This window comes from Aquarana catesbeiana, linkage group LG06 (assembly GCF_042186555.1).
Source record: "Aquarana catesbeiana isolate 2022-GZ linkage group LG06, ASM4218655v1, whole genome shotgun sequence".
Taxonomy (NCBI): Eukaryota; Metazoa; Chordata; class Amphibia; order Anura; family Ranidae; genus Aquarana; species Aquarana catesbeiana.
Window position 1 is genome coordinate 245,150,158 of NC_133329.1, and position 18,362 is coordinate 245,168,519.

The 18,362-nt window shown below is 46.4% G+C and overlaps 1 protein-coding gene across 1 annotated transcript in view; it reads right to left on the reverse strand.

The window, feature by feature from the left end:
* RFTN2 (raftlin family member 2) overlaps positions 1-18,362 on the reverse strand; it is a 163,901-nt gene that overhangs the window by 99,647 nt on the left and 45,892 nt on the right. The window contains exon 3 of the mRNA XM_073633126.1: positions 8,539-8,650. Within this exon, the coding sequence (XP_073489227.1) occupies positions 8,539-8,650 (112 nt within the window). The remainder of the gene's footprint in view (positions 1-8,538; positions 8,651-18,362) is intronic.

The following is an 18,362-nucleotide window of genomic DNA, read 5'->3' on the forward strand; positions in this document are numbered from 1 at the left end:
CTTATGTAATTTAGGTAAGTAGTAGATGGTGGGGGTACGTGGGGCCGTAGGTATTAAATATAGGCACTCCTTCTCCGTCAGAACCCCCATCTGTCTGCCTCTCTTTATCAATGATTTCAAAGTTTTCAGATACTTAGCTTTAGGGTCAGAGGGGAGAGGTGTATACGTGGTGGTATCATCCAGGATCCTGTGCATTTCTTTCATATAATCCTGTCGGTCTAGGACGACAATCCCCCCCCCCTTATCTGCTGGTCTAATGACCAAATCTTTGTTATTACACAAAGAATTCAAACCCTCCTGTAGGGTTTTATTAAGTCTGGCCTTCTTGACTTCTAATGCTTCCAAATCTCTAAGAATACCATCTCTGAAAACCCGTAAGGCCGGTGCCAGTGTGCCTGGAGGGTTAAACAAGGAGGCATTTCTCAACCCTGAGTGGGTAATCCCCATATCAGTGACCTCAACACTGCTGATGGGATGATTGGCCATATATCTTTTAATGCTTAGTTTCCTGACAAATTTATGAATATCCATAAAAGTTTGGAATTTATTGAGTTTAGTGGGGGGGACAAACTTAAGCCCCTTGTCCAATATAGCTTTTTCAGAATCAGTTAATATTTTAGAACTAAGGTTGAAAATCCCTGTACCAGCTACATTCTGGGCTTTTTGTATGGCTCGTATCCGCCTCCCCCCTCTGACTCCTCTCCTTTTTCCCCCAACCTTTTGATGCCTTGATTTGGTTTTTGAAAACCCCAACAGTTGGAATCCATGGGAGCAGAAGCACCCGTAGGGGGCATCTGTCCATTGGAGGTTGGATATGGCAAAGTGGGCGTGTTATCTCCATTTTGATTAGGGTTCCTGTCAGGGCCCTCTCTATCCTGCAAAGGGAAGAAAAAATTAGAGGTGGGTATATTGGCCTCCCATTGCGTTTCTGTCATCGGAAACTCAGGTCCTGCTTGTGGGTAATCAGAGTAACCCCTACCCTGAGTCTTACACACCTCATACTGATTCGTAGGGCGCCCTCTACCCCTTTGGTTATAGTAAGGGCCCCAACCCCTACCTCTCTGGGGAGGTGGTGTCCTGTACTGGGGCGCATACCCCTGCTGATACATCATGGGGTTATAATCTGAGGGTTGAATGTATCGAGGAGGTCCACTATGTCTTGGTTGTCCTCTAATGGAACCCCTATAATTGGCATTATTAGTCCTATGTGGTGACTGTCTATAGTGTTCATTCCCTAAATTAAAAGGAATTGCTCCAGCCATGTGGATTTTGTTGCACAAACTAAGGTCCTTACTGAGAGGTTTTTGGAGAAGGGTTACTCTAAGGATTCCCTTGATAGAACCCTTGAGAACGTTCAACGTGTTAATAGAAATGACCTGCTTGCTGAAAAGAGCTCTGATGGTAGGGGTAATTTTGGTCTAGGCGTCCCTTTTGTTACGTCCTTTTCCTTACAACACAACAGCATTAAAAATCTAATCTATAAGCATTGGCATGTAATCAAGAGCGACACAATTCTTAATGACATCCTGCCAGATAGGCCTCGTGTCGTCTTCAGGGGAGTGCCCTCCGTACGTAACCAGTTGGCCCCCAACATTTTAAATCCTCCAACTACCAAACCAACCTTCTTTGATCAACTGACAGGTTTCTACCAATGTAGGAAATGCAGGGTTTGTACTTTGAATGCATGTTCCCATAGAAGGACTACTTTCTTTACCTCTACAAGCACACAAGAGACGCATAACATCAAACCGTTCATTACTTGCACCACGGAGAGAGTTGTTTATTTGCTGCAGTGCCCATGTGGCCTTCAATATGTGGGCAGGACTAAGCGACCTCTCCAGGTGCGACTTAATGAACACATCACTAATATAATTACTGGGTTTAGGAATCATTCAGTGTCCAAGCACTACTTACTAGTACATGATAGGGACCCCTCAAAAACCCTTTTTTTGGGGATAGATAGGTTTAGACCTCATTGGAGGGGTAGCGCTGTAATTAGGGGCATATCCCAGCTGGAGATGAGCTGGATCCATAGGTTAAGGACATATGCCCCTTATGGGTTGAACATCGATATGGATGTTAACGCTTTTATAGACAATTCTTAAGTTTGTTTTTAGTTTTACTTTATTTTATGTTTCAACTTCTGAATGCGTCTGTATATGAGATGTGTACTCGTTCTGAGATACGTGCTAGAGGACGCTAGGTTCACTTTTTTTGTATAATGATGTTTTTTGTACTTTTAGATAAATAATGAAAATTACTATTCATTTATATTTTTATATTTTATATTTTTTAATTTACCTTTTTTGTTAGGGACGCTTTATCACTTTTTGTGGTCACTTATAGCAACCAAATTGCACATATATATACCATGGTTGGTATTATATATAATAATGGAATTTTTTTCCACACTCTTCCCCCCCCCTTTTTTGTTTCATATAGAATTTACACTAGAGGTTGGATTTACCCCATTTTAATTAAATTTGTTTAAATTTATTTTTATTTTTATTTTTATTTTATTCACTCCTTATATTTAACTACACCTGCTAGAAGGTGTGAATACACCTTTATAGTATTTATTCATTCTCTTTATGAGACCTATTATTGTCATATTTTTTGGGTCACAATTTATCAGTTAAGATTGGATTCGGTTGCGTCTTATATATAGGTTTCATTTTTATTTTTATTTTATTTTTCTTTGATAATAATTTTTTATTTTTGGCTGAATTGCTGTATATGTTCCCGGGTACGTTTGTCCTTTTTGTGCGTATAAATTGGGGCGCGCTGTTCGCTTGTCCCGGTATAGTTAGGGCAATTGCCCATATCCATTATGGCGGTCTAGTTTGTTCCTGTCAAATTTCAGCCATGCACACACTTTAGGGAAAACAAGGCTTTTTGCCCATATCTAAGATGGTGTCCCCGTGCTTGTGACTCAGAACGAGGCTTGGATGCCTATATATTGGTGGTGGCTCTCTGCGCTGCTCGTCCCCATTGAGAACGTCCTTTTGATGACGAAACACGTCTGGGTACGCACGCAGCGACGCTACCACGAGACCAGGAAGTAGGACGAGCTTCGCTTCCATGTTTGTTTGCCGGCCGGCAACTTATACTTTACGCGATACAAGTGTTTTTATCCTGTAAGTGCAATACTTTATTTATTAAACTTGATTTAACGTACTTCACCATGGAAAGCTTATCATTTGTATTCTGGGTTGTGTACTGATGATGTGGACTTCGGGCTAATGTGGACGTATCTAAGTGTTCCTTACCTACTTTTGATCCGCTTCCAACTCATATAAAGCCTGCTTATCACCGTGAGTCGGTAAGCACATTCTACAGCCACGGTGGTGGGGTTTTTTCACTTCCCTCCCCTCCTTTTTTTTGGGTGTTGTTATGTGCACACCAGGGTGTTTGGTATGTCTGTCTGTCCATGCCTAACATTTTGATATACTACACTATGGCCAGTTTTCTTTTGTTTGTTCTTTCTCCTGCATCCATTGAGGGGTTTTTAATTTGAAGACGGACGCTGCTGACTGGTCCACCACTCTAAAGGCCCTGGCAGGGTTTTTGCCATCCGCTCATATTACTAATACTTCTGGTAAGAGCAATCATAGCTCATTTGGATTATTACTCACATTCAAATTGAACATCCTACCATTTTGAAGAGTTGGACTTTATATCACTATTTTTAAATATTTTCAAATATTTGCTGATGTTAGGTTATACTACCATCTCACTTTATTTTTAGGATTTTTGTTTTAGCGCAGTTTATAATTTCTTTGTTCTGATTGGTGTTGTCGCACTGTTTACTGCTGCTTATCCCTATATGCTTCTAGCGCGGAATTTTTTGTTACTTAATGTAGAATAACTAAACCTTTTATATCATCCATTATCTTAATTGTCTAATTAGAAACAACAGCCTAATATAAACAATCAGCAATCTTCTGTGCTTTACGGACAATGGTGTGCCTGTGCAGCTGAATGCATACTTGCCAACTGTCCCGAATTTCTCAGGACATTTCTGGGATTTAGACCCTTTTCCCGATCTAATCGTTTCCCGGGAGATGTCCCGAGAAATTCATTTTTCCCCGATTTTCGCTCCCGGCCGCTAGAGGTCCGCGGCCGTCAGAGACGATGTCTCCGCCGGCCGCCATTTTCAATGAGACCGTAGGCTGGCTACTGATGGCTACAATAGAGATTGAGCTGCGGCCAACCCCCGGCCTGCTCTGCCCCGCTGCCAGTCTCTGGGACGGTTATGGAAAGGGGCGGGGGATGGGCGGCGCCTCAGCTCAATCTCTACTGTAACCATGCGGCTCCGCTCGACCAACTTTGGGGCCGTATAGTCTGGATGTCACAGGTAGGGGGCGGTCTGGATGTCACAGGGGGGGCCAGTCTGGATGTCACAGGGGGGGCCGGTCTGGATTTCACAGGGGGGGCCAGTCTGATTTTCACAGGGGGGGCCGGTCTGGATGTCACGGGGGGACAGTCTGGATGTCACAGGGGGGCTAGTCTGGATGTCACGGGGGGGCCAGTCTGGATGTCCCAGGGGGGGCAGGTCTGGATGTCACAGGGGGGCCAGTCTGGATTTCACAGGAGGGGCTGGTCTGGATGTCATGGGGGGATGGTCTGGATGTCATGGGGGGCCAGTCTGGATGTCACGGGGGGCGTATAGTCTGGGTGTCACAGGGGGGCCGTATAGTCTGGATGTCGCGGGGGGCCGTATAGTCTGGATGTCACAGGGGGTGGGCTGTATAGTCTGGATGTCACAGGGGGGGTTTATAGTCTGGATGTCACAGGGGGGGCCGTATAGTCTGGATGTCACGGGGGGGCCGTATAGTCTGGGTGTTACGGGGGGGGCTGTATAGTCTGGATATCACAGGGGGGGCCGTATAGTCTGGATGTCACGGGGGGGCCGTATAGTCTGGATGTCACGGGGGCTGTATAGTCTGGATGTCACAGGGGGGGCTGTATAGTCTGAATGTCACAGGGGGGCTGTATAGTCTGGATGTCACGGGGGGCGTATAGTCTGGATGTCACAGGGGGGGCTGTATAGTCTGGATGTCACAGGGGGGGCCGGTCTGGATGTCACAGGGGGGCCGGTCTGGATGTCACGGGGGGGCCGGTCTGGATGTCACAGGGGGGCCAGTCTGGATGTCACAGGGGGGGCGGTCTGGATGTCACAGGGGGGGACAGTCTGGATGTCACAGGGGGGGCTGGTCTGTATGTCACGGGGGGCCAGTCTGGATGTCACAGGGGAGGGCTTGTCTGGATTTCACGGGGGGGGGCCGTATAGTCTGGATGTCACGGGGGGGCCATATAGTCTGGATGTCACAGGGGGTGGGCTGTATAGTCTGGATGTCACAGGGGGGGTTTATAGTCTGGATGTCACAGGGGGGGCCGTATAGTCTGGATGTCACGGGGGGGCCGTATAGTCTGGGTGTTACGGGGGGGCTGTATAGTCTGGATATCACAGGGGGGGCCGTATAGTCTGGATGTCACGGGGGGGCCGTATAGTCTGGATGTCACGGGGGCTGTATAGTCTGGATGTCACAGGGGGGGCTGTATAGTCTGAATGTCACAGGGGGGCTGTATAGTCTGGATGTCACGGGGGGCGTATAGTCTGGATGTCACAGGGGGGGCTGTATAGTCTGGATGTCACAGGGGGGGCCGGTCTGGATGTCACAGGGGGGCGGTCTGGATGTCACGGGGGGGCCGGTCTGGATGTCACAGGGGGGCCAGTCTGGATGTCACAGGGGGGGCGGTCTGGATGTCACAGGGGGGGACAGTCTGGATGTCACAGGGGGGGCTGGTCTGTATGTCACGGGGGGCCAGTCTGGATGTCACAGGGGAGGGCTTGTCTGGATTTCACGGGGGGGGGCCATATAGTCTGGATGTCACGGGGGGGCCATATAGTCTGGATGTCACGGGGGGGCTGTATAGTCTGGATGTCACAGGGGGGGCTGTATAGTCTGGATGTCACAGGGGGGCTGTATAGTCTGGATGTCACGGGGGGGGCCGTATAGTCTGGATGTCACAGGAGGGGCTGTATAGTCTGGATGTCACAGGGGGGGCCGGTCTGGATGTCACAGGGGGGCCGGTCTGGATGTCACAGGGGGGGGGCGGTCTGGATGTCATGCGGGGCCAGTCTGGATGTCACAGGGGGGCCAGTCTGGATGTCACGGGGGGGCCATATAGTCTGAGTGTCACGGGTGGGGCTGTAAAGTCTGGATGTCACGGGGGGGCCGTATAGTCTGGATGTCACGGGGGGGCCACATAGTTTGGATGTCACGGGGGGTGGGCTGTATAGTCTGGATGTCACAGGGGGGGCTGTATAGTCTGGATGTCACAGGGGGGGCTGTAGAGTCTGGATGTCACAGGGGGGCTGTATAGTCTGGATGTCACGGGGGGGCCGTATAGTCTGGATGTCACGGGGGGGGCGTATAGTCTGGATGTCACAGGGGGGGCTGTATAGTCTAGATGTCACAGGGGGGGCCAGTCTGGATGTCACAGGGGGGGCTGTATAGTCTGAATGTCACGGGGGGCCAGTCTGGATGTCACAGGGAGGGGCCGTATAGTCTGGATGTCACAGAGGGGCACCAGATGTAAGGAGGACTGATGGGGACACAGATGTAAAGAGGACTCTGGTGATGGGGACTCAGATGTGAGGAAGGCTCTGCTGGGGACTCCTGATGTGAGGGGGGCTCCGCTTGGGACTCCTGATGTGAGGGGGGGCTCCGCTGGGGACTCCTGATGTGAGGGGGGCTCCGCTGGGGACTCCTGATGTGAGGGGGGGCTCAGCTGGGGACTCCTGATGTGAGGGGGGCTCAGCTGGGGACTCCTGATGTGAGGGGGGCTCCGCTGGAGACTCCTGGTGTGAGGGGGGCTCCGCTGGCGACTCCTGGTGTGAGGGGGGCTCCGCTGGGAACTCCTGAGTTGAGAGGGGGCTCCGTTGGGGACTCCTGGTGTGAGGGGGGCTACGCTGGGGACTCCTGATGTGAGGGGGCTCTGCTGGGATGACTGGTGTGAGGAGGGCTCCTCTGGGGACTCCTGGTGTGAGGGGGGCTCCGCTGGGGACTCCTGATGTGAGGGGGGCTCCGCTGGGGACTCCTGATGTGTGGGGGGCTCCGCTGGGGACTCCTGATGTGTGGGGGGCTCCGCTGGGGACTCCTGATGTGAGGGGGGCTTCACTGGGGACATCTGATGTAAGGGGGGCTCCGCTGGGGACACCTGATGTAAGGGGGGCTCTGCAGGGGACATCTGATGTAAGGGGGGGCTCCGCTGGGGACATCTGATGTAGGGGGGCTCTGATGGGGACATCTGATGTAAGGGGGGCTCCACTGGGGGCACCTAATGCAAGGACGGACTCTGCTGGGGGCACCTGATGCAAGGACAGCCTCTGCTGGGACACCTGATGCAAGGACGGACTCTGCTGGGACACCTGATGCAAGGACGGATGGCTGGTGGCAGGCGACGTGGCAGGTGACACACTCAGGGATCCCACTGATTCAGCATTATGGTGAGTTGAATGATTTCATTTTACATTACAATGTAATATTAGAAATAATGCACTCACTTCAATCATCCTGACACCATAACAACCATGGTGCCGGGATGATTGAAGTGCTAACACCAGGTGTTTGGAGTATCTTTATCTGCTGATTGTTAAACTTTCTGGTATACACATATTTCCATTGTTGTGTAGGATCTGGGGCTGCTGTCCCTCCATCCCTCTCCCCCCCTTTCCCTCTCCATCCCTCATTCATCTCAGACTCTAACCACACCCCCTTTGAGCCACACCCATTTAAGACACGCCCACTATTTCGCGTAAACCACGACCATTTTTCACCGTGCTCCGTGCGCCGCATTTTTACTTCCCCCTGTGCCACACCCACAAGCTCATGCCCCGCCCCCTGATTATAACAAGACTCCGCCTACAGCCAAAGAAGTGTCCCTAAATTTTTTTTTACAATGTTGGCAACTATGTGAATGTGGCTGCACACAGGCACTTCCTGAAACCGTTGTCAGTGTCTGAAATCATCACATCACATCTCCGATTAGCCCTACCAGCGCCCTGCCCAGCCAAGCACCATCGGTGATGTCATATGCTTGATCACAAAGGTCCTTAATCATGAGAGTGCTCCAATAGGAATGTGCTGCAGCTCCTTCTATCCTCATAGCTTTGACACACCCAATAGCCATCCAGCCTGAATAAACTGATAGTCATTGCAGTCACGTGACAAGAGGTGTTTTAGAGAAAATAAGGTAGAAAAAAACAGTGCATTTATGTGAACCATCCACATAGCAAAGAGTAAAAGTTCTGCTTGACATGCATTTTCATGAGTTTTGCTGCATCAGAAAGGGCAAGTGTGAATAGGCCCTTAACAATGCTCTACTTTAACTAAAAATAAAAAAAATAAATAAAGTGTTAGCCATAGATACACTGTCATTTTTTTTTTAGGTTAATACTAAGGTGATTACCATATTCAAAACTTCTTCAAATCTGCAATATCAAGTGAAGCAAAATAAGTTAGTGATTACCTTTTCTATCAGAATTTTCACACCTTCATTTGTGAGTGCTTCATACATTGACATCCATTCCTCAACAACAAGGCTTGCTCGCTTTTGCCCTGTGTGTGCGGTATGTTGTTGACTGAGAAAAACAAAAGTGAATTATTTATATATGTAGTTAAAGCTCATAATAATCAAATGTTATTTTTTTTCTGGCTTAGAAAAATTATATTATCCTGTTATCTTTATACTTTGTATTCTAGCATATTAAAAATATAATGATCCTAATAACATTTTATTTGTAACCATTCCAGTATGTAACCACCCGTAAATGGGTGACATTTGCCAAAGTAGTCTTATGCATGCCATTTTAATCATGGCAGTGTGTATGTTTGTTTATTGCACATGCAATAAACAAACATCTTTAAGCGCTATTTCCCTTTGCACTCTGAGCTATAAAAAAAGGTTTCTCTCTACAATCTGTAGATATAAACACTCTTCCACAGTTTACATATGTAGCATGCTTGAGTAGTGCTGGCATGTTGCATTAGCCTTTGAATATCTCTAGTGCTTTGATAGAGAGATCTTTGAACCCCAGAAACCAGCTCCACTTACCCACTGTATTAATTACAAAGGGTTTCAACCCAAGTGTTTAAATTATTCTACATAAGAAGGTTAGAGTTACAGTTATAAGGCATTTTTTCATGCATCTCTATGTGTTTTCTCATATAATTCATGAAGATTAATTAAAAAAAAAAAAAAAAGTAATCAATGTGCGCTACATTACTACACCAAAATGTGATAAAAACATGTACTGTATGTCTGTAGCTTATGTGTGTTAATGTAATGGAAAGCTTACTTCAGTGGACTGACCTAATAAAGACAACATATACTGATTGAATAGGGAGGTTGCCATTTCTGACCTCTCCTCTTTTAGACTACTAGCTACCTGGCTATCATTCCAGCCCAAAGACTTTAGTTATGCTGAGGAACAGACCTGGACTAAGTATGCATATCAGGAGAGCCGACTTCATTCTGACTATCGAAATGGCATTCTTGTTCTAAGTCAGTGACTCAAAAATACCGAACCCAGAGACAATCAAACAATTTAGAAGGGTACCAGTAATGACAGCCACCAAATTTCTGTCAGTACGGTGTCAGTTAAACCTGTGCATTTTTCTTTAGGTGTTTAGGTCACAGTCGCCCTCTCTCCTGGACTCCACAACCCAACTCTCAGTTTCCTTATGACCTTGCACCTCTACAGTTAACATTGCCATCCTGGGTGGGAAAAAGGGAGAACCCTGTTTTTGGGCCCCCTTTTCCTTCATGGGATTGCGGAATTGGCTGTTTTAATGCCCCCACTGCATCTTTGGCATGTGGGGCGGGGGGGCTCCGTTATAGGTAATGTGACTCCCAAGAATCTTCTAGAACTCTTGGGGGTCCCTATATAAAGAGACTTTTTTCCACAGGTCAAGACCAGTCGCCTGAGAGGTAATCCTCTGTAGAGCTCCCCACCTACCCTGCCTTGTCACAGCCATTATTACATAGACGTGCGCAAAGGGTGTACCAGGTGTGCCTGGGCACACCCTAATCACCCTGTGTGGCACAGATGCCCCCTGTTTAAACGCCTGATATTTCAGCAAAGCCCCCTAACAGGGCTTCTAATTTTTTTTTTTTTTTTTTTTTTTAGATTAAATTAAATTAAATTGGGGGGGCGTGGCTTGGACGTTTATGTAGGCAGACGTGCTTCACCTCAGCTCCTGCATCCTGGATTACAAATCCTGTAAAGAGCCACACATACCGCCGCAATAGACTGGATACTTCGCTCCCGGAGTGGAGCTACCCCCTCTAAGACACCCGGTCAGCATAAAGGCAAAGCAGGGATGCAGAAAACTAAACCGGAGAGTGATCCCGCCGGCGGAGCGGCCCAACATGGCGGACCTCCGTTCCAGCAACGTGTGGGGAAGGGGTCCTATGCCGCTGCAGCAGCTAAACTGGGTCAATATGCCCACGACGGCAGGGCAAGATCCGGACAACATTCACAGTCGCCCAGCGCTGGAAACTCGGCAAAGCACAGCTCTCCTGAGAAATCCACCTCAGCTAAACAACATGTGCCTGACAAGATGGCGCCGACGGCCCAGGGGAACGCAGTGAGTACACCAACCTCTCCTATTACCACCTCTGACCTAGCTAAGCATCCTGATATAGACTGCTCAGAACCCTCACTACAGGACATTCTCACAGCAGTGCATTCATATGGCTCTTCTATTACTGAATTGTCAGCAGATATTAAAAGTGTGAAAGAGGGTCTGTTGCATATAAGGCAGGATATGCAGAAGCTCAGGGAGAGAACCACTGCTTTGGAGGGAAGAGTGAGCTCCTTAGAGGATGAAGTACCCCCCATGGCCCAAGAACTGCATAATATCTCTATAAAACATAATGAAACAGCAGATAGAGTGGAAGATATGGAAAATAGGCTACGAAGGTCAAACATCCGGATAGTTGGTATGCCTGAAAAGGCTGAGGGGAAACATCCTACTGATTTCATTGAAACATGGCTGGCTGATACTTTTGGGAAAAATAACTTAACTCCATTCTTCTCAGTGGAAAGAGCTCACAGGGTGCCATCTAGACCACCGCCACCAGGGGGCCACGACAGACCATTTCTGTTGAAACTCCTACATTATAAGGACAGAGACATTATACTTCGTCTAGCCAGACAAAAAGTAGATATGGAAATACAGGGTTCTAAGATCTCTGTTTACCCGGACTTTTCAGCTGCTGTTCAAAAACAGAGAGCAAAATTTACTGAAGTTAAAAAAAGAATGAGAGCCATACCATTGATGTACTCCATGTTATACCCGCTAGGCTGAGGGTGGTGGCGGACGGAACAGTCCATTTCTTTGACAGCCCAAATATGGCTGTGAGCTGGCTGGATCGACATGAAAGACGCCTAAGAGGAGAACCGCGAGGTCAATCACCCGCCTAATGATTTCCTGGAAAATATATACCTATAATCCTTTGCTCATGATTGTTTATATAGGAGCTTAAGAAGAGCAATAACTGACTTTACTTCTTAATTTCTACTTTGCACCGTCACGTCTTGTGCCTTAAGATAAGATCACAGGGCCCTAGCCCTCACTACTACCCCCCGTGTAGCCCTGCGGGGCAACCACAAAAGTTCTCTTTCAGGAATGCCTGAGTTGGTTATGGGCAACATGTTTTTTCTTTATGGTTTTTATGTTTGTCCTACTTGTATTGACTACACTGTTTTTCAGTCTGGATTATTCGGACTGCACTTCCGCAAGTCCCCAAGCTGCATGCCTCCGTTTCATTCTGACACAGCCAGAAATAGCACATCTCTGCACATGGATGAACATTGTCCCCCATCATGTAACAACTCAGGTAACCTTCGGTCATGGTCGGGGCGGTGTGCTGTCTGGGTATTGAACACAGATAGGCGTGACCACCTGGTATTGTACCCCCCAGGATACAATGAGTAATAAGAGAGACACAATTCTTTCTTGGAACATTAGAGGGTTACATGATCCTACAAAGAGAACTGCACTATTTACTTACCTCTCTCAACAGAATCCCACTATCATTTTTTTGCAGGAATCACACCTTACCAGTGACAGTATACACTTATTACGTATGTCTAAGTTTCCGCAGCAATACCACTCTATTCATACTAGATACTCCAGGGGAGTGAGTATTCTGTTCTCTAGGTCCACAGCATTTAGTAAGCAAGACGCAGAAATAGATGCCGAGGGCAGATATATCTTTTTGATGGGTGTATGGGAATCTCAAACATGTATTCTTGCCAATATATATATACCTCCGCCTTTTACATTAACAGTACTGCAATGTTTTGCTAGATTTTTGTCTAAATACCCTCAGTTGCTGGTGTACGTTCTGGGGGATTTTAACAGTGCAATGGATTTGTCTTTAGACATACGTAAAAAATACTGTCCACAGGGACCTAGACTCTACACCCCGCTGGCTAAATTTATGGGAGAACTTGGACTGATAGATATATGGCGACGTTCGTCTCCTCTGCAGGCCCAGTTCTCCTGTCACTCGCTGACGCACTCAACTCTATCTAGAATAGATTATGCTTTTGGTAATGAGTTAATTTGTCGCTATGATCCGAAGGTAATATACTTGGCTAGAGGGTTGTCTGACCACTCTCCGGTGCAGCTTAGTCTAAACCTCCAAAAAACTAGTATGCCTGTACACTGGAAACTGAATCCATTCTGGCTCCAATTGTTCACAAATACTGAACATATGCAAATGAGCATTAGCAATTTTCTTGAGGATAATAAACATTCAGCTGCACCTGGGATGGTCTGGGACGCCCTGAAAGCGTTTATTAGAGGGATGTGTGTAAGGGAAATTAGTACAATCAAGACCAGGAGTAAACAATGGGCTGAGGATGTCACTAAAGGGGTAGACAGAGCAGAGGAGGTATTTCTGAAGGATCCTAACTCTGAAAATGAACGGCAGTGGATAGATGCGCACAAGTTATCCCGCTCTGTACACCTGCAACAAGCTAATAATAAAAGATTTTTCACAACCCAAACATATTTTGAGGAAGGAGAGAAAACTGGGCACATGCTGGCAGTGATAGCTAGATCACAAAACCCCTCTCAAATTATACATAACATAAAAACTAAAGCGGCATTAATAGTGACTGATACACCAGCCATACTGCAAGAATTTTCCTCCTTTTATCAGGATTTATATTCTTCCAAAGTTTCTTACCCAGAGGAAGAGCTGACACAGTTTCTGGAATCCATTACATTACCCAAACTCCAGAGTATAGATAAAAAACTTCTAAACGCACCTCTCTCCCTAGAAGAAATACAACTTGCTCTAGCCACGTTCCCCAACTCAAAAGCTCCAGGTAGCAAAGGTATACCGATCGAACTATATAAAAAGTTTGGAGGAATACTTTTGCCAGAATTACTCCACACACTCACAGAAGCAATTAAATCGGATTCCTTGCCGGGATCTATGTATGAAGCGGTGGTAGTGGTAATTTTAAAACCGGGGAAAGAACCTGATCAACCGGAATCATACAGACCCATTTCACTTCTGAATACAGATCTGAAATTTCTTACGAAAATTATTGCCATGAGGATTTCCAAAGTGGTGTCTAAACTGATACACCCGGATCAGGCCGGTTTCATACCAAACAGGTCCACGGCAAATAATCTAAGACGTCTCTATCTTAACATGCAAATTCCCACAGATAATCAGGGACAAAGAGCTATACTATCGTTAGATGCCGCTAAGGCATTTGATAGCGTGGAGTGGGAGTACTTGTGGAAAGTATTGGCGAAGTTTGATCTGGGAGACACCATAATCTCATGGATCAAAATGTTATACAAATCACCTAAAGCTTGTATCAGAATTAATAACACACTATCATCGTCATTTGATTTATACAGGGGAACCCGACAGGGCTGCCCTCTGTCGCCTTTACTTTTCGCTTTGGCGGTTGAACCACTGGCGGCGGCTATAAGGGAAAACACAGAAATAGTAGGCTTTAGGCGGGGAGAGACGGAGGAAAAAATAGCACTATATGCAGACGAAGCACTTTTATTCTTAGGTGACACATCCACCTCTCTGATTAAACTTATGGAACTGATTGGGACATTCGGAAACTTTTCCGGATTTAAAATAAATTGGGATAAATCGACAATACTACCCCTTGATCCACTAGTAGGATCCCTACCTCAAATAGCCGAACAAATTAAAGTAGTGGATAAATTTAAATATTTAGGCATAATCATACACCCTAATTTGGATCAATATATAAAACTAAATATAGACCCACTCCTTAAAAAATTTAAAGAGAAGCTTGTCAGTTGCACACGGCTGCCCCTTTCTGTGGTTGGTAGGTGCAATCTGATCAAGATGATCTGGAGCCCACAACTGCTGTATGCACTGCACAACGCCCCTATCTGGATCCCTATCCATGTGTTCCGAAGATGTAATACCCTATTCCAAGCACTGATTTGGAGGGGACAAGTCCCAAGGATTAAACTAGAAACACTACAGGAGATAAAGGACTCGGGTGGATTGGCGGTCCCAAATCCATTTTATTATTTTATAGCGGCTCAACTGCAACATTTAACGGGCTGGCTTCACCCTGAGTCTTCTGATCCTATTCGGAATATTGTGAGTACACAACTATCTTGTGATGGTCTTGTGGAGTGCATAGAAGCAGGCGAGTTAGGAGCATTGATACAGTTCCCCACTCTACTACTCATTGACAAAATTTGGAACAAAACCAAACAGCATCTCCAATATGACGGATACACAAACTGGTCACGAATATGGAATAATCGTAATTACCCAGAATTGAATAAATTGGAGAATTTCTCTAATTGGGGGAGAAAGAGAGTTCAATACATTCCACAATTATATTTTGGGGGGGTTTTACGAGATTTCCAATCAATACGCTCAGAATTTAATTTGCCAAACACCTTATTTTATCAGTATTTACAGCTTAGACATGCCATAACAGCACAAAGCAAAACTTCCAAATGGGAACTGGTCAAAACTGGGGTGCTTACACAACTAGTTACATCATCATCCCGGAAGGGACAAATCTCCGCTATATATGGCTCCCTCATTAACCATGTATCTAAGGCAATGACTTATGGTTGTAGAAGGGGCTGGGAAGAGGACATAGGGGAAATTTCAGACGAGGAATGGAGCAACATTCTGGAGAATGTACTTAAGGTGTCCCTGTGCTCCTCTCAAAAGCTCACTCAATTATTTATTATTCACCGTACATATCGCACACCCGAAAAATTACATAAGTGGCACAGGAGAGTTGATCCGCTATGTCCTCGCTGTCTTATTGACAACGGTACACTTATTCATATGCTATGGAAATGTCCAAAGTTGCAGAGGTACTGGGCTTCAGTGATAAACACTATTAACAGTATATGGAATATCAAACTTATAAATGACCCTAAACTTTGTTTACTGGGATGGTTGTGTCAGTACTAGGATCCCTTTAGGACCCAGCACAACTCACCTGACACAGCCTTTACCTGGGAAACAACAATGATTGGCCAGCTCACCTTTAAATAACTTGCATCAGCATTCAATCATTGCTCGTGTTAGAGTTTACCTTGTGTTTGATCCAGTTGATATCTGCTCTGTGTATTTCGTGTATGACCCGGCTCGTTTGACCCTGTTTGCTTGCTTCTGATTCGGTACCGTTTGGACTCTGATCTTCCTGTGTATGACCCAGCTTGCCTAGACTACGTTTTTGCCTGATACCACTAGTACCTTCATCTGCAGCGGTGAACTACAAGCACCAGACATCTATCCTCCACCTGCAGCGGTGAACTACAAACACCAGACACCATCAATCCTCATCTGCAGCGGTGAACTACAAGGTCCAGCAAACATCTACCTACATCTACAGCGGTGAACTACAAGTCCCAGCTGACCTGCTCTGCTCAGACCTGCTCATGGTATATGCTCTTGTTCTTTGAACTCTTTGCATAATCAGAACACCTGAACTGTTACCTGTTATATGCTCTAGCCTGACATTAACACGAGCCATACATAATAAAGGAAACCTATCATGGATCCTGAGCAGGCTCAGTTGTTTGCACAGGAACTTTGCCGCTTATCCCATCAAGTTCAGGAAATGGCCACAGAGCTCACCAAGGTGCAATCTCCTTCTATTACCACTGCTACAAAAACTCCATCTGAACCAAAAATTCCTTTGCCTGACTGGTTTTCTGGTGACCGTAAAGGGTTTTGCAACTTTAAAAACAGCTGCAAATTATATTTCAAGTTAGGGCCATCCTCGTCTGGCCCTGAAACTCAGAGGGTTCAAATCATTATCTCTCTACTACAGGTTGACCCCCAGGCTTGGGCCTTTAACCTGGAACCAAACCATCCAGCCTTGCTAACAGTAGATGCCTTCTTTGAAGCCCTAGGGTTGCTTTATGATGATCCAGATCGTGCTGCTACTGCAGAATCAACCCTGCGTAACTTAAAGCAAGGAACTACCACAGCTGAAATGTATTGCTCAGAGTTTCGCAGGTGGGCCCCGGAATCTGGCTGGAATGATGCAGCACTCCGCAGCCAGTTTAGAATGGGCCTTTCAGATGCAATTAAGGATGCTCTGGTCAACTTCTCCTACCCAGCCTCACTGGAGGAGGCTATGAGTCTAGCCATTAGAATTGACCGCCGCCAGCGAGAGAGGAGACGAGAACAAACTACAGCTGTGGCAAACTATATACCTCCCTTGCCGCCTGACTATTCCACCTCCAGTGCCAAATCTGAGGAAGAACCCATGCAGTTAGGCTCCACCCGGTTATCTGCCCAGGAACACACGCGCCGGCGTAACATGGGACTCTGCTTGTATTGTGGCCTCAAGGGTCATATGCTCCGTTCGTGCCCTACACGTCCAGGAAACTCCAGGACCTAGGTAATTGCAGGGAGGTTACCTTAGGTCTGCTCTCATCTCCCCAGGGGGACAATCGTATTCTTTTACCCGCTGTCATTCACTTTGGGACAGGGGCTCATGAACTGCTGGCCTTGGTAGATTCTGGAGCCGCTGAGAATTTTATTGATAAGACTCTGATTACCTCTTTGTCCTTGGAAACTCATGCTCTAGATTGCCCAGTCCGCCTGATTTCCGTGGATAATCGTCCTCTCTCACAAGATCTAGTGCTCCAAGCCACCAAGCCTTTCCAGTTACAATTGGGGGCTTTGCATTGGGAGAAGACTTCATGTCTTGTCATTGACTCTCCATCCACTCCTTTGATCCTAGGCCTTCCTTGGCTTCAGAAGCACAATCCTGTAATTGACTGGTGAACAGGAAATATTCTGGCTTGGTCCAATCAGTGTAAAAAGAACTGCATCCAGCACCCTGTTCGACTGGCTACCTGTCAAGTGGGAATGGAACAGATTCCACTTTGTTATAAGGACTTTTGGGATGTGTTTTCTAAAGGGATTGCTGACACTTTACCACCTCATCGCAGTTATGATTGTCCCATTGACCTCTTGCCTGACACTACACCTCCTCGAGGGAGAGTCTTTCCACTGTCTGAGCCAGAGAATCTTGCCTTGCAAGAATACATCTAGGAAAACCTAGCTAAGGGTTTCATCCGTCCCTCCACTTCTCCCGCAGGAGCAGGATGCTTCTTTGTCCCAAAGAAGGATGGGGGACTGAGACTTTGTGTTGATTACAGAGGTCTAAATAAAATAACTGTTCCCAATCGGTATCCTCTTCCTCTCATCACAGAATTGTTCTCTCAAATCCAGGGAGCCAAAATCTTCTCCAAACTGGACTTAAGGGGAGCCTATAATCTGGTGCGCATACGTGCAGGTGACGAGTGGAAGACAGCCTTTAACACCAAGGATGGTCATTATGAATGTCTTGTCATGCCTTTCGGTCTCAGAAATGCACCAGCTGTCTTTCAGAACTTTATGAATGACATTTTCCGTGACATGTTGGGTCGCTTCATGCTTGTATATTTAGACGACATTTTGATATATTCTCCCAATCTTGAAACACATCAGAAACATGTCTGCTCAGTATTGGCCCGATTAAAGACTCACTCCCTTTTTGTAAAGCCTGAGAAATGTTCATTCCATGTTAAACAAGTACCTTTCCTAGGCTACCTAATTTCTGACACAGGCCTCACCATGGATCCAGCCAAGATTCAAGTCATTTTAGACTGGGCACCACCTTCAGACCTGAAGGCAGTTCAGCGCTTCCTGGGCTTTGCAAATTTCTATCGAAAATTCATTAAGAACTTTGCCACCATTGCACATCCCATCACCTCTCTCACCAGGAAGACTCCAACTAC